This window comes from Poecilia reticulata, chromosome 12, assembly GCF_904066995.2.
Source record: "Poecilia reticulata chromosome 12, P_reticulata-male-v2, whole genome shotgun sequence".
Classification (NCBI taxonomy): domain Eukaryota; kingdom Metazoa; phylum Chordata; class Actinopteri; order Cyprinodontiformes; family Poeciliidae; genus Poecilia; species Poecilia reticulata.
The window spans coordinates 4,479,254-4,496,458 of record NC_088841.1 but is presented as its reverse complement, the minus strand read 5'-3'; the positions used below and the strand labels follow the sequence as shown (position 1 = coordinate 4,496,458).

At 39.6% G+C, this 17,205-nt stretch overlaps 1 protein-coding gene across 2 annotated transcripts in view; it reads right to left on the bottom strand.

Annotated features, from left to right (window-relative positions):
- Positions 1–17,205, bottom strand: part of pitpnm2 (phosphatidylinositol transfer protein, membrane-associated 2) — a 45,865-nt gene that overhangs the window by 18,860 nt on the left and 9,800 nt on the right. For both annotated transcript variants that reach the window (XM_008423354.3, XM_008423358.3), the window contains exons 2-6: positions 15,466–15,678; positions 3,925–4,139; positions 2,693–2,814; positions 2,074–2,307; positions 1,099–1,437 (exon numbers count right to left, since the gene is read on the bottom strand). In XM_008423354.3, the coding sequence (XP_008421576.1) occupies positions 1,099–1,437; positions 2,074–2,307; positions 2,693–2,814; positions 3,925–4,139; positions 15,466–15,543 (988 nt within the window). In that variant the 5' untranslated portion in view covers positions 15,544–15,678. The remainder of the gene's footprint in view (positions 1–1,098; positions 1,438–2,073; positions 2,308–2,692; positions 2,815–3,924; positions 4,140–15,465; positions 15,679–17,205) is intronic.

Here is a 17,205-nt window from a genome sequence, read left to right as displayed (position 1 = left end):
GTTGTTTCTAATCAAATGCCAATAAAAGTTATGTAATTGTTCTGGAATGAAATCTGTTCATTATAAGTCAGAGGTACATTTATTCTTTCTGCTCTAATCTGCATTTTGCATGCATTACAGACTTCAGTTTTGGTTAACTATACGTTAATGTCCTGATTTGATTTGGGAGGTGTAGTAATCATATGCAACCAGCAGAGGGCGTGTAGCGCTAGAGAGCCATAGCAAAAAGCACTGAAACTTCCTCCTTAGTGCACGAAGAAACAATGTGTCATTGGCTGGTTTATTGAATTATTTCTCAGGTATGAATTCACACATAACTCGCCTGTGCTGTTGCAAGTGGGTTTACTAACTGTTAGAAATCTTGTGAAAACCTTTTGTTACCGTCTATATTTACACATTTTGTTGTTCGGAGAAAAGGTTTAACCTCAGTTTGCTGGCAGCTCCCAGCAGACAATGGACCTTACCACAGGGCCCGCCTTTCATTGGCTAATGCCCATTTTACGTCACAGCGCAGCCATCACGTGGGTTACCGGCTCACAAACTCATGCTAATGTACATTGTGGACTACCAGACCGACAAAGTTTTTGCGTCAGGACTCGAAAAAAAATGGTTCTCCACTGTCAGTGGGGTATCTGTACAGGCGATGTCAGGTATCCTGATCGTGTTTGTGGAACTAAAATTCACAGATTTCCAAAATCTGAAACGGAAAGCCTTGCTTGGATTAAAGCTTGAGCACGACCGCATTTTCAGCTCAACCGTCGTAGGATCAATAAGAACAAAGTGTCTGCTGGTGTAATTATTATTGCTTTGCTTTCTTTGTGTTTAGTGAATGAAAAAATAGTCAATAATAAACACATCCATTATGAAAACCTTTTAGCCAAGTACAGCATAATGGCAGTACTGATACAACTTCTACATCCTGAAGCCTGTCTGTTACAGCCTTACGTTAGCTGAACAGATCAATATGCAATGTGTACCGTATCTGACATACATTAAAGATTTTATTTCACCTGAAAAGGCTTTTTACTAAAGTGTAATCGTGTTAGCCACGCTAGCACCGAGTACGGTAAGGAGTAATCAGTAAGGAGCTCCACTAACTTCCTCTCTTTGAAGACCTGTTGGACGATCTGGAAGAGGTGGACCACTGCTTGGTGAGCTCTCCTCGCGTCTCTAGAGAATCTCCAAGCTTTCCGCGCGTTCCCTCGACTTCTGCAGCTGACCCCAGGTTCTCTCCCGGCTGCTCCTGATCTTGGCTAACAGAGGAGCCATTGGTCTCTGCTCCCCCCTCCTCATTCAGGCTGTATTGCGCCATCTTCTTGGCTAACGCTAGCTGGGTTTCCAGCTCCAGCTGCCTGATGTCCTCGATGGTGAGACCGTACCATTCATCCTGCCAGCACCACGCCTGCCGGTGGGCTCGGACCATCACTTTGCGGAGACCTGAAACAGTCATTAGCCACATATATGTTGGAAAGAAAATTTCTTATTTTGGCCAATACTTCTAGTTTTGGAGGTGAGACATAATGCGGACAGGCAGATGGATGGAGTTTATCTAACCTAAAGTTTACTTTCTAGAACTTATCTGGCACTTTCAAAGAACTTAGAGATAGATTCTTCAAAAATACAGATTACTTTTACAAACGTAGAGGTTACTTTTTAGAACTTGCATGGTACCTTCCCCGAACCCAAAAGTTTGTTTCTTTAGCTTAAAGATTACTTTCTAGAACTGATATGGATCACTTATAGATCAGCTTGTGGAAATTAAATGTTGTTTTCTAGAACTTACTATCTTCAGCTCAGAGGCTATTTATCTTGAACATAAAGATAATTTTCCTGAGGGTGCTCACCGTTGGCATTACTTTTTGAGCACTTACAAAGTTGTTCATGGCTACTAGAAGTGTTTAAGCTTTGAATAATAAGCCCACTTGTAATACATATATCTTTTTTGCCACCAACTTCCATGAGTTTTAAGTTTTTTCAATATTAAAATAACTTTTTTTTTACATTTTGCTTTTTCTGCTCATGTAATCTATGAGTTGAGGATAAACACTCTGACACCAGAACCCAAATACTTACCTACGTCGTGTATGAAGCGCTCGATCTTGGACTGCATGCCCCAGTATCTGAACTCCACCTTGCAGAGCTTGTAGGCGCACATGACGACGGACTTCCCAGGGTTGTGGTTGATCTCCTCGATCCAGTCCTCTGACAACGGGCCCCGTCTGGTTTTGATTGACTGGTACAGCTTGGGGTCTTCTTCCACCAGGTATTCATGGGGAGGGATGTAGTCCTTCACGATGTCTATAGGGTCTGGATTGCGGAAAACATAATGGATTGTTAGACCGAGGCAGATCCGAGCTGCAGATATAACCAGAACCAATAACGAGCTGCCAGAAGAAAAATGTGTGATTTTCTGTCTCTTATGTAATCAGGCCCTGCAGAAAGGTGTCAGCAGCAGACTCAACATTTCTTCTGCTCCCCAGTGAATTTTAGTATGCAGAGGCTCAACCCCAGCTCTAACACTCCTCAACCTGTGTGCCCGTGTTACAGCAAGCCGCAGCTTCCACCGCAAATATCGCCGTGCCGATTTGGTTCCTGTTTATTAAGGGGATGACAATCACACAGAGGATCCCAAAGGAACAATTCGAGAGTAATGGCCTGGAGAACGGGTGTTTAGATAGATAAATAAACTCACCGACAGTCCTCTGTCTCTTTTCAGCGGAGGATAGATTGAAGACATCTGCTTGATTTCCAGTGTCTGGTTTGTAATACGTCTCAATGTCTATGGAGAATTTCTCAACAAATGGACAAGTATATCTGGGAAACAAGAGGAGCGGTCTATTAGGACGGAAACCAAATCCCAAACATAAACTCAATCTGTCAAATACGCAGAAAACAAAACTTTCTCCATTTGTTACTTTTGTGAGTGACTGTCCTGAAGTTTGTTGCTTGAACCAAATAAACTTTATTCTTTCTTCAACTGTTTTCTGGAAAAGGTTCTGAAATGCATTTAGTGAGACATGAGTAGGCCTTTATGAATCTGGGAGTTTTCAAATACTGTAATTTGCTACGCCACACATTCATGTTTACTCGATTGAAACGTTCATTTCGATTAATTACATGGACTTAATGAGTTCAAAATCGCTACGCAATTAATCACTTTTTTTTTGTTTTAGAATAAAAAAAGTCCTGAGTCGGAGCTTTTGTATTTGCATGTTTCTGGTCATTTTTGTTTCCAAGAACGATCTGGTGGGACTCTGGAAAAGACTTGTTGTGTTGTAACTTGTGCTAAAAGGAGTTAGCCTGTGAGAGAAGCTATTCAAGCCTAAAATAGCATCTCAATGCTAAACATGGTGCAGCAGTACAGACGTCCCCAGTGCTAATGTTATCATCCACCGTCCACATTTCTCAAGAAGTTTTTTTTTTTCAAGGAACTTCCATAGAAGATCAGGAGTTCCTGAAACTCTGGGAAGCTGAATACAGAGGAATATGATCTATCAAAGTGGAAGTTGCTGAAGACGTCAGCGCCGTTTGTTTCACTTATGGATGGGAGTCATGTTTCAATTAAGCCATATGAAACCTGACTCTTTCTTGTTAGTGTCTTCCCTCCTCCCCCAAGTTAAGAACTTGAGGTGAGGTCTCAGAAATGTTCTAGAAAATGGACATTTCAAAAATTGAAAATGGTAACCAGTTATTGAAACCGAGAACATTTCCAACAGTAAAAAAAGAAAAATTGTTTTGAAATTTCCAAGTTTTTCCTACAAAATTTCTGAGAATAAGCTCAAAATGTTTGTTTTTTTGTTTTGTTTTGGGGGGTTTTTTGATAAAAATTGAATGCTATTTGCTGTTGCATTGCGGTGTTAGCATGTATGATGCTAGCATGTATGTGTGACGGCGTCACGCTGTCTTTGCGCGGTGTTTCCTCACCGGGTTCGTGTATAGGGGTAAGCATTCCAGGACTCCTCCTCCACACGAAGGGCGGCCTGAGGGAGGATGGCACAGAACCAGGATGGGATGTGTTTGCCGATGTGATAAACCTTGTGAGTGTACTGACCCGACCCTCCCGGGCCGTCCTCGTAAGGCTTGTTCTCCAGGATCTCCACTCCGCTGCCCTCACCACAGCTCTCCTCTCTGCTCTTCTTCTGCACGGCGGCAGGACGATGATGGCACAGGAGAGACATGTTCAGATTCATCAAAGACGAGAAAGGAAATGAAGCATACATTAAAGCTTCTGCCTTGCTCACAGTGTTATTGAAAGCTTCTGGGAAGTTTTCATACAGTTCCTTGTACTCACACCACTTCAGCTTAAAAGGAAACAGTGGCTGAGGTAGATTGGATTCAAAAATACTTTATTGTTCCCAAAGGGAAATTAAATGCAGCTCATTAATTCAAGCAAAAATGTGTTCAGCTGCACAGCATCCAAAACAAGAAGGAACGGTTTCCCAAAAAAGCAATTTTCCACCAGAAACACAAAAATGAAAGTCTGGAGAAAAAAAAAGAAAAAATCTCAATGACAGTAACAGAGCTTCTCCGATGTGCTGCCACCCTAAGCGGTGCAATTATGGAATTGCAATGCTAGGATAAGATCGGTTTCACAAGCAACTATCGGCCGATTGACAGACATCCAAAATTAAGGTAGTAAGAGTCAATTTATCGGCACACCCATGCTACTTTTAATAACTGCGCAGCATTTTTTTTTTTGTGCTATAAGTTAGACTTTTCTTAATTTCTGTTTTAATGTGCTATACACCAGATTTTTTTCCCCACAATAAAGGCATGCACTCGCCTACAAATATCGCCGATTACTGATATTTAAAAAGATCAGATTTTGGCCAGTACCAATTTTTTTGTCTTAAATGTGCTGAATATAGCAAGAAAGTCGCTGATTCACCTAGTGATAGGTGACTATTGTTAATAGCAAAAGTGCAGAGATGACCTGGCGGCCTCTCACAGCAGAGCAAAAGAAAGCAGCATCTGATTTTTAGTCCTTTGCTGAGGTAGATAAGCTCGAAGAATAATATCAGCTTCACACGAGTATCGGCTGATCACCGATCTCCCAAAATTCAGGAGGAAATTGGCGCCGTTAATTGGTACATTGTTATTTCTATTCTCTTCTATTAATTTTTGTTATTTTGCTTTTACTCTCTCACTCCTACCAGTAAATTATTTGCTATGTTGAAATACAAAGTGACTGAGGTGGTCACATTGACTGACGAGGACAGCTTTCCCAATGGGATGAAAAGTTCTGTTGCAAAATCATCAGACTTGGGAAAACGCCATGATGAGAGAAACCGGAGATTTAAAAGCAACCTCAACCTCAAGCGGAGCCTCATCAATCATCGTGTGCTGTTCTCTCAATTCTCTGGTCTTTCTCTTTAATGCCTGGCTAAATCCCTGTGGCCCTTGCAAAGCAACCTTGTCCCTCATCCGGGACTCGTCCTACCTGGTCATCAAATCTTGTAGCTGGGTGGATGATGCAGCAGCCAAGTAAAGAGACAAGAAGCACAGACAGAAAAAATGCTGCTACCAGGAGATAAGACAGCTTTCCTTTGAATCTCTGCAGTCAGAGTCCAGCTCTGACTCCGAAAAAGTTGTCGCCCGTTTATCTCAGAGGAACAATCGCAGTTGCCTATCAGTCTGGGAAGGGTTATCAGGGCATTATCATGCAATTTAAAGTCTGCAGAGAGAAAGATTAATCAAACTGGAGACCGTTTAAGATGGCTGTCAATCTTCAAAGATGTGGAGAGAGCAGCAAGTTCACCCCAGGGCCACACCATGCAAAGGTTAGAGAAATAGAAAAACGCTCCACCAAGCATCCTACAGGCAGCAGGATCAGAACAAGACTGAATAAATGCGACTTGTTTGGAATGGGAAGGCCTCTTCCTTCAAAAAAGATTATGGCAGTGTGATTTAAGTTGCATCCAACAACGGCAATGTTGAGATGTTTGACCACAACAGCATACCAGCACAAACACTTCAATCTGACTCTGGAGTTCAGAGGTTGGGTGGCTGACACTGAGGGTCTGTAGTCGTTGACCTACCCTTAAATTTCTCTGATAATCAAAGTACTCCAGAGTGAAACGGCATCCTGTCTGTCTAAACTGCAACATGTAACAGGACAATGTACATCAGAAGGGCTTCAAAAATAAAAACAAAACAAGGGTTCTGAATGGTCGAGATGAAGTCAAGATTTCTGTCAACCAAAGAGGAAAAGAGAAGAACAAAATCAATGTGCATCTCAGAGTCAGTGTAGTATTTCATCAGGCTAAACAGAGGAGACTTCAGGATGATGTATGGTGTTTCAACACATCATAGTCCAGTAGACTTGGCTCCGCTTGGGACCAAAGTTGTAACATTTGTTGCATTTTCAGGTGGTGCGGTTTGCTTTCACACTTTCACTTATTACACAAATATACTAGAGTTTGATTAAAGCGGACTAAACAGACCTGGGTTTGAATCCACATTTACATGATACAAGTAGAACATCTATATGTTCTACCTGGATGTTCCTCTGGTCAGCAGAGGAAAACCCTTCATTCAGTGATATGAGAGGAAATTAACCAAATGAATGTTTTGATTATTAAAACCAAACCAAAATCAAAATTGTTCATAAACCATGTCTGATTGGTGAGCATGCACTGCAGATAGGTAGCATGAAACTAAAAGTATAACCAAACGAATGAATTCTTTTAAATTTTGATTCCAGAAAGAAAAAAATATCACAATTAACGATGTGTCTGTATTAACTGATCTTACTGTAATGGTGAAACGTCCAAAACCCGAATCTCATCTCTGACTTTTAGTAACATATTTGATACATTGATGTGATCAAGCAGGGAACATTAATACCTTTCATTTGCTCTGCCCCAAAACAATCCGACGCCTGAACAGAATTAAATTATCACCGATAGGTTCAGAAGAGAGACGTCCAAATCACTGGTTTCCTTTTGGCTCGGCGTGTCGCTTCCTCCCAATGAGAGGCAGCAGATGGTTTGAGCCACAGATCCTGTAAGACTCGCTATTGCATTAGGCTGGCAGCTCTGCAGAGGGAGTCTGGGATTACACCATCAGTTTATGCACAAGCTTCATCTCCTTAAGAGGCTGTCAGACTGTTACCATCTGGGTTTGGTGCATGTGCATGGCTCGCTCTGTTACAGGAGACAAACTTTCTGCTTTCACTGTCACGGTTCAGATTTTATTTCAAGACTGCTTGTGTGCATCACTGGGAGTTCATTTTAGTAAAAGTCTCAGCAGTCCAGGCTTTTATTGAGTTACTGAGCTACATGTTTCCAATCTACCGACTGACCAAGAAAGCTTTAACTGTAAAGTATCAAATATCTTCCAGGACATCACTTTAAACCAATCTGCTGAGCGCTTTCACATGGGCAACTTTACAGTACGTAACTTTTATACAAAAAAAGGTTTTTTTTTGTTTTTTTACATATTTGTTAAAATCATCATTAAATTGTGACTGTCAGACAGATAATCTGTGAAATAAATGAAACTCCTTTTCCTTTTCCCAGTGCTAACTGCAGAAATACTCAGTTCAGACAGAAACAACCAATCAAAGCAAGGAGGAGGGTCTTAGCGCTGTCAATCACTCTTGTGTTAAGCTACAGATGGTTTACCACCACATAGCCTACCACGAATGCTAATGCTAATTAGCATGGCCACAGATGATAAATGGTTTTTCTGGAGAGGTGAATTGTTTCTCCGCCATTAGCACATAGAGCAGCAGGACAACACAAGGATGATTGACAGCGCTAAGACCAGAGTGTTCTTTATCTTTATTGACTCCCTTGTAAAGGTGTGGAAAAGCTATAAAATAAATGAATCCTTTACTAAGACAGTATAATAAACTCAAATTGATTTTTTTACACATCACTTCAACTTGAGTTAATTTATTTTGCCTTTTTAACATAATCACTTCAGATATTGGAAGCCCTTAAAAACACATGAGATTTGAGTTTATTTGTAACAATTCGTTTAGGCTGCAGTGGCCTTTATTGAACATGGAGTAGAAAGGAAATAAATGAACCAAAAATGAGGAACCCTTGTTAGACTGTATGACATAATGACATTTTACTATAAAATCTAACTAAGTTTAACTTTACTCAGTTAGTAAAGTTAAAATAGTTCAACAGTTGATCAGGACAAAGATAAAAAGTAGTGACAAAGAAACAAAATGAGCCAGAAATTATGACGGATTCTAGTTTTAATGAGTGAAACAGTCCAAAACATTCATATGAGACTATTGAATCAGGAGGCAGAAGATACTTTGTTTCCACCAGATGATTGAGAAGTTATTTTATTGCCTCTGTAGTAACGTTGGTCGCAACAGGACCGAGAATAACTCTAGGTGAATACAAATCATCATGATCGTTATTAACAGCCAGAGTGGGGCGTTCAGGGTCAAGAACGAGAGCTTAGATTGAATATGGAGCTCGCTCTCCAGAAGACTTTAGGGAAGCGACGCAGTAATGAAGGTCAGAGGAGGCCAACAGCTGGAAAATTGCTGTAATCTAGCAGGTAATGTAATTTAGGTGAGGAGCCAAGGGCCTCAAATGATCCCCCCTGAGACTGTGGTGTGTGAGCGCCGATGATCGGAGCAAAGAGCCGAACAGATTCAGACGCAGCGCATTTATCATAAAAAAACAAAAAACGATTGGACCATCACACAGACGGCTGATCATACAGACACAACCTTCAGTTTTACACAAACAACTCTACCTGCTGCAGCCACAGGAAGAGAAACACACTGGCTAAAACAGATTCCAGTAGGACTGAAACAATTAATCAGCTTAATCACAATTAATTGATTATTGAGATCATCTTCAATTAAATTAGTAAACAATTGTTAACTGGCCTATACAGACTCAGAAAAAGGCAGCTTGCTGAAAGAACAACACGCTTAGAGCAGGAATTAAGGTAAAACTGTAATATATATATATAAATAGGTATTTATATATAAACTTCTTAAACGTTCTCCACCCAGGAGTTCTCAAGTGGAAAAGTTTTAGCTTCACCTGGTTGAAATAACATAAAAAAATCTATCTTTGCTATCCATTTATTAATAGTTAATGTCACAATAATCAATCAATTATTCGCATGATAGATTAAAATAAACTACATTTTTAGTAATATGTTTTCATAGAGCAACTTTGTTTCCAGAGACTTCATAACACGCTTTATTTATGGTTTCAGCTAACTGTCATTTTTATTTCATGTCATGTTTTTATTAACTATGATTAGAAATTATTATAATTAACAGAAATAAGGTCTTTTAAGTATCTATTTGTGTGTAATTAATCTACATAACGTTTTTCACTTAATAATGAAGTTCCTAAAACAACTTTTAAGAATATTCTAATTTATTGAATGGGTGTGTGGAAGTTTGTGGTTGTAATGTGTGAAAATTTTAGAAGACTTTTGAAAATTTTAAATGAAATACTTTCTAAAATAGCTATAGATATAATATGAAAGATATGAGAACTGATTCATGGCTCCCAGAGCTTGGGCAGCGTCTCTGTTGACCATGAGTGGTGAACTGTAACACGCGACTTTCCCGAGGATCTCGTTTCGGCCGGGCTGAGTCCGTCCTGAATAATTTATGTGACAGAACAAACTCGACATAAACCAGAGGTAAACCTGGAGTAAAACATAATCCTGGAGAAAATCCCGGGGGTCCAACCTGCTGTGCCCCTGCAGGGATGAATTTTCACAAGTGTACACGAGCTGTTGCCATAACAACAACATCCTGAGGACAAACAGAGTGGAAGGATGGCTTCGTGTTAGAAGTCTTGCTGGCACACCTGGCTTGTTGATTGGCTAGTTTTCTTCTGAACAGAAAACTCTGGGCGATAAACAGAAGTGTATCTTAAATAAATATCAATGATAAAACTGAATTTATGTCACTTGTTTTTGATTTTAGGTTCCGGGTTTTAGAGATGCACTGGTCCAATATTAATATCAGTATCGGTCCCGATATTGAAAACATTTCTAGATGGGTATTAGTGACAATGTGCCAGATCCGTAAGTACAGATCTATTCAGTCTAATTCTATGTTGTGTGCTAAGAGCAATGTCATGTTTTATTGTTCATTTTACGTTATATTTAGATTTCCTCATTACCCGTTTTAAACCATTTTAATGAAGGTTTGTTGTAGTTTATTTAAATTTTTATTTCATTTTATTTTTTACATTGTTCTCGTCAGTTTCAGTTTATTACTTTTGGTTGATTTACTCCTAATTGTGCCGACTGAACAAATTAAAGTTTTCTTACATGCTTGTCCAAGAAGCTGCTGCTGTATCTAGGTGTGCTGTAGTGGTGCAGAGTTATCAAATTCATTGTTATATTCAGTACATTTATGTCTGTTTAAGAAAAGAAACACTCAGTGAATTCAGTGTTGTTTTTATTTATCAATTTGGCTGATGGTAAACCTCAGATATTGGTATTGGAAGTGAAAAAAGTGGAGCGGTGCATCTCTAATCAGTTTACAAACACAAGACTTTGAACTTGATGCATCACTGAAGCAAGATAAGGAAGGAAAAAACAGAGCTAGACAGTTTACCACCATGTCTGTGACTTTTTCTCCCTAATTTTATTTATGTTCAGCAGGTTTTTTTAAACTTTATGTTGGAAAGGAAGCAGAGGCATAACTTTATGAAGCATAGTTGCAACCTATTACAAGGTGATTAAACTGAGAGCTGATGTGTATGGTAAAAAGTTCAGAATTGTTTTCTTTCCATTTTCCTTGACTGACTTCTCTGCTGACAAATAGCATCTCCACAGTGTGATGCTAGCACCACCAACATCATTTCTACCCGTCCAGTCAGATTTTGGTGGATCACCATGCGTCTGTGGGTTTACTTATTCCTTTTTCTTGGAAACTGCTTTACGCAGCCTCCGAGCTTCCGCCTCACAGAGCAGCCCTTCCCCGCGCCTTTCCCTCTCAGCTCCTTCAGACTAGCCAACAGCAATTAGCAAACACCTGGTGGGACTGCACATCTGCTGAGCTCATTATAGGAACTACTTCTCAGTGCGACTCTAGTAAAAACATTGTTAAAGGGTTAATAAAAGAGCCATGTTGTGTTGACTTCCTGAAGTCAGAGTTTCAGGAAGAGCAGGAGTTTCTTAAAGAGACAGAGGCCCAATTTCAAGGTAAAATCTCTTTTAAGTTATATTAAATATATACAGCATTTGTTATGCTGGCAACTGAAGTTAACATAGCTTCTTGATTATGCTATGAAATGGCACTATGTACCTGGAAAACACACGATACTGCCCCTTTAAGCATTAATAAAAACCATTTGTGTTGATGCAAAGCAGTGGGAGGTTTATATGTGGCTAATAACCAAAGTAGCTTCATGCCAATGAAGCATTGTTTTCTCAAGAGTGGTGGCATCCAAATATATACGGCAATAAGTTAATGGTAATTAACTTATTATTAATAGGTGTTCTGAATTACAAAAATGCAATAAATATCAGAAAGTACATGGAAACACCTCCTCTAGGTTTTCTTTTGCTGACAAAACATTTAAAAAATACAAATGTTCCTCAACACACTGGTGAGAAAAGCTGTGCTATTTTCTTATGTTATGATAATATTACATATTTTATTTGAGTGATGTTTGAATCTGATGTTACTTTATCTAGCAATGAGCTTCGGACACTAAGAGTTGTCATGGCGACTGCACCACCACGTCTCCCTCTCCGTCTCGTTCACGCCACAAAACCAAATGATGGCAGCTGCTGCCCCACTGCAGGTGATGTCACCAGTTACCCCGGCGACAGGCGCTCCAGCTGTGACGCCGAGGAGCAGGAACTGTGTGTGTGTGTGTGTGTGCGTGCGTGTGTGTGTGTGTTTAACTCTGTACAGTCATGTATTTGTTTGTTTGTCCACATAAGCAAAGTTATGATAAAAAGAAGCAAACATGTTGTTTCGTTTTGTGTCTGCACAGATCTAGCTCCTTAATAACTTAATCTGATCAAATTTAAATGATCAGATTATTTAAATTTGCATATAGAAGATATGCAAACTGAATGTTAGGTTGCATATCTTCTGTTGCAGTTTAGAATAAACGACAAAAAAAGGAGGAATCGACGCGGCTGTCGCTTCATTGCTATTTGTCAGTAAAGAGCTTCATGATCACAAGCTGGAACATGTCGCTCTAAAATGAGATCCTTTGTTTAATCTGCCCTGATTTACGGCTCCAAAGTAAATACAGGCTGCATTCATACTGAGATGTTGTTTTTTTAATGACATTTTAGTTGTTTTCACAAAGTTATGAAAGGAAGCATAAAGCCCAGACATATGGAGCACCATCTGGTCTGCAGAGCGACACCGTGACCTCTCAGCAATGTTTTCTCTCAGATCCTGTTCTACAGGAAGACACAAGGACACCTTCAACCCCCGCCCCCCATTATATGTATCAGATATTAGCTGAAACAAGGTAATGCTTCATAACCCCTACTAAAATCATCATAGCTGCCCCTGATCCAGCCTTTTAAACTGGGATAATACGACATAAACTTTGGGGGGGGGTTCACGTTAATTTTGAAGTATCGCTTTAGAAATAACCAGCAAAATTCAAAATAACTTCTTTACACTTTATGTTTGCTTTTGAGGTGGTTTTTGGTTTTTCCGATAACGCGCTAAAGAGTAGAAGGAAACTCATTTACTGAATAAGTTCAAACCTCCAGCTGAGAGGGGAGGCCTCAACGTCCTATCTATTACAGTCATGCGTAGCGTCAATATCTGATGAAGTTACGATTTATGGAGAACTGTTGATTTGCTCCAAACCACGAGCTATAAACAGGCCTAATGTACATTTTCTTTTTTTTATATTTGAGACCTTTAAAGGGACAGTTTTATGTGTTTTCCAGGCACATAGTGCCATTTCATAGCAAAACAAGTAACTATGTTAGCTTCAGTTGTTACCAAATATGTCTTAAAGAAGTTTAGTGCCTTGAAATTAGCACTAAACTAATTTCAAGTTAGTTTAGTCTAAAAAATATCCTGCTCTTTCTGAAACTCCACCATCTTATTAAAACCCTTTAGCAACACTTTTACCAGCACTGCACTGAGAAGTAGCTCCTATAATGAGCTCAGCTTATGCTCAGTTCCGCCAGGTGTTTGCTAATTGCTGCTGGCTAGTCTGAAGGAGCTGAGTGAGGGAGACAAGAAGCTCGGAAGCTGCAGCTCTGAGGAGGAGCTGAGTCTTCGAAGGCGGGGATAGGTCCACCAAGGGTGTTTTAAACAGGTTGCCATGGAGATGAAAAGATTTTTCAAGATTTTTCAAACTTTCCTTTCATGGAGTGTTGCCATGAAAGAATCATGGCAACACTCCATGTATGTTTTTGATTAGGGAATAACATTATAACATGATGTAAAGCTCAAAGAAGTCAGTTTTACATGACACTGCCCCTTTAAAAGTAGAAACAATTTATAGAGTCTATTATACGCAACTTGTGTTTTCCCACTTGATAGTTGCCATGACTCCAGTTTGGATTAAACACACCAACCAATAAGCTGTTAGCATACAAATCCTATGTCGCCATGTTTGTTTTAGTCATTTCCATTATAAAAAAGAAAAAAATATTAAACTTTTTTTTTTTAATGAAACACCTGTAGAGTCTGAACCAACAATACAATTCTTTTTACTTTCACTTACAAAGACTCTCTTGACCGCTTCAGCAGGTTGACTGGAACTGCACACAAGAAGCAATCAGTAATATAATGTTTCCTCCTGTCCGCTGGTTGCTGTAGTTACACCAGAGTCTGTTTATGAGTGACTGATCTGGTATCAGCAGACAACTCCTCCAACGGAAGACTCAGTTTCCGTAATAAGCTTACTGAGTGAGAATCGGGGAAGAAAAGAGAGAAAAACTATGTAAAGCACTTTGAGTTGCCTTGTTGCTGAAAATATGCTATATAAATAAAATTACCTTACTTTACCTTACCTTAAAGCTACAGTATATAACTTTTATAAAATAAAATAAAACACGTTCTTTACCTATTTGATAAAACTTGCTCTTTGTTGTGACAGGAGAATGTAATACACATAACTTTGAAAGAAATCAAACTGCTCTGCCTTCTCCCAGTGCTGACTACAGAAATACACTGTTTGAGCAGAAACAACCAATCACATGTGAGCTGTGTGCTGTTACATTGGGAAAAGGGTTCAGTTGCACCAGAAGTGGACCAAAGATTAGAAGAAGGCCAAAAGTATGACATGTTACTCCGACTTACTGAATCACAATGCAAACGGTGAGAGGGTTTCTCACTAGAGCAACGAGAGGAAGCAGCTTTCTGTTGAGCTACACACTTCTTTCAAAGTGTAGTTTACCATGCTTATTTGTTGAGCAAACAAAAACTGCTTTGAGAAAGTTTTTGTACATTTTGTTCTGTTTTCATTGTAAATCCTGAAGTTTGCTATTTATCTTTTCTTTCTAACCTCACAATGAAGGCATTCTTTACATCTCCTCGGTTTTCTAAAATAACTTTTATTTTTTGCCAAAACTGATTTTAACCAAAAACAAAAAAAAAAAAACTGACGAAAGATGATTTAAGCACACACAAAAAAATCCTTTTTGGCAAAAGATGAGTAAGGCCTTTATTTTAGAAAGGTGATGTTAAAAAAATAGGTCTTTAAAGCTGCAGTTTGTATCTTTACAAAAAAATGTTGTTTTTTTCCCCCATATTTATTAAAACGGTCTGCAGAAATGCACTGCTCCAGATCAAAGCCAACCAATCAGATTCAAGAGGAGGGACTTGACGCTGTCGATCAAGATCGTGTACGCAGTTCAATGTGTTAATGGTGGAAGAACATCTTTCCATTACAGGAAAACCATTTATCCGCCATCATTAATACTTATGCTAACTAGCTTAGCATTGTTGGCACTTTATGTGGTGAACCAGCTGTAGCTCAGCAACGAGCACTTGAGAAAGGGTGAGCAGGAGAGTGGTTGACAGCGCTGGCTCTGATTGGTTGTTTCTGACTGAGTCACACCAGGAAGAATGGAGAGGAGCTATTTTCCCAGATTATCTATCACAACATCATGATGATTTTAACAAATAGCTTTAAGTAAACAGAGTGTCATTAAAGTGTTTCATAACTGGGTCGAGTGTCTCTTTTTTGGAAATCCAAACATGGTCATCCCAACATAACTAAGTGCATCTGACAAGTATATTAATAACAGGTAGCTTTGTTTAGCCTCAAATTGTATTCGTAAATGAAACAAAGAGGTTTAAACCAAAAATACTCCATAGTTTAAAGGTTCTTGACAAAAATTATTTATTTTCATTTAACCTTTAGTTTACCAGGAAAATCCCATTGTGATTAGGAATCCTGGCCAAGACCGGTGGCAGCACACAGACAGATTACAGAACATTCACAACAAAATCAGAAAAAGTTAACACCTTTAAAGATTCCTCCTGAAAATCAGCAGGAATCAGGAAGTGCTCACCTGGATCATGTAGAGCTGAGCGATGCGGTACTCCTCCACGCTCATCGGCATGGGGATCCGGTACTCCTTGATCAGCATGGCTGTGCTGGAACAAAACCGACTCTGCCTTCCTGCGTTCGCGGGGTCCGGAGGTGAGGCTCCTCTCGGTCGGGCTTATCTAACCCAGCAGCATCGTCAGTCAGCGAGGAGGCAGCCGTCTGTCATTTCCCCCGCCTGAGACAGAAAAACAAACGACATTCAGTGTGGGGAGGAAAAAAAACAACAACTCTATAAGGTCCCTTCAGCCTCCGGCTTACTTACAAGCCATAGGAGGAGTTAGCATGCTTGTCTGAGGGATTAAAGCCCTCCATACACAAGCCAACACATCCTGTGTGTGTGCTCCAGCAGATATATTACAAGGTAATCCACTGACCCAGCAGCAGCGCTGAAATCCTCCTGCAACCTAAATCCCAACTCTGTGGCACCAAAGATGCAGCAGCGATGGCACTGAAGGACTAATCTTTGGTGTGACCTCTGCAGGTTCTCTACCACTGCAGTGTGGATGTATTTATCTATCTGATCTGACTTTTATTTAGCAATTTATTAACTGCCTAAAGCTTCGATTAGAGCTGGACAATAAATCTGTAGTAATAATCTACTCAGTTTCTCCAGAACCAAACATAGAGATGCAGCATTCAGCTTCTATGCACCACTAATCTGGAACAAACTTCCAGAAAACCACAAAGCAGCTGAAACACTAAGTTCTTGTGAATCAAGGCTAAAAACCCCACCTGTTTAGAGTTTCTTTTGAACCAAATCAGAGCCAGGAGGCGGGTCTTAGTGCTGTCAATCACAGTCATGTATGTGCTGCTCATAACCTCCCTCTTTCTCTCTGCTACGTTACAGCAGGTTCACCGCAGGAATCCTGAGGCTCGTTAGCATGGCCACCGATTCCACCGATTTCCCTCCATTAGTACGTTTAGCAGCGTTAACATTTTATTGTTGAAATTTTGTATTTTGATTTTGTTTGTTTATTTCGTGATGTCCTTTTGTAATGTTTGTAAAATGTTAAAGTTGCTGAGGCCGTAAATTAGAAATTTGTTTCCATTTTGATTTTGCCTTAAGGTATTTTCTTAAGACTTTATTGTAACTTTTGTGGTGTGAGCCCCAGGAAGATAATAGTCTGCGGTCTAGAGTAATGGGGATCTCTAAATAATCATTTTAAAAAGTACATAAGCATGATTAACAACGCTAAGACCCGCCCCTGGCTCTGATTGGTTGCATTTCTTCAGGTGGCAATAATAGCTTAGGAAGGGGATCGATCTTTCCACAGATTATCTCTCATATTATACTGTCACGACATGCTGACAGTTTTAACAAATCTGTAAAAAAATAAATAAATAAACATTTCTGACAAGTTACACACATTAGCTTTAATGGAGGAGGATAAGAACAATAGAAAGTTTCTGTCAGAACAGCTTCCCAACTTAGATTCTGCTGACCCATGATTCAAATGAATGACCTGGAGGCAACATGTGCTGTGAATTTCCAAGACATAAATAAACTGAACTCAATTAAGCTGAATTAATAACACCCTTCAGCTCATCTAAATTGTTGGCTCATTTTCCTCTTGACACTGTGTGTAATGAATCCAAACATTATACGAGTTTCACTATGCTGAACTGAATCACTGAAATAAATTTGCTGTGCAAAGCTTTTTGATTTATTAAATGTACCCACATGCCTGTGCTATCTGTGTTG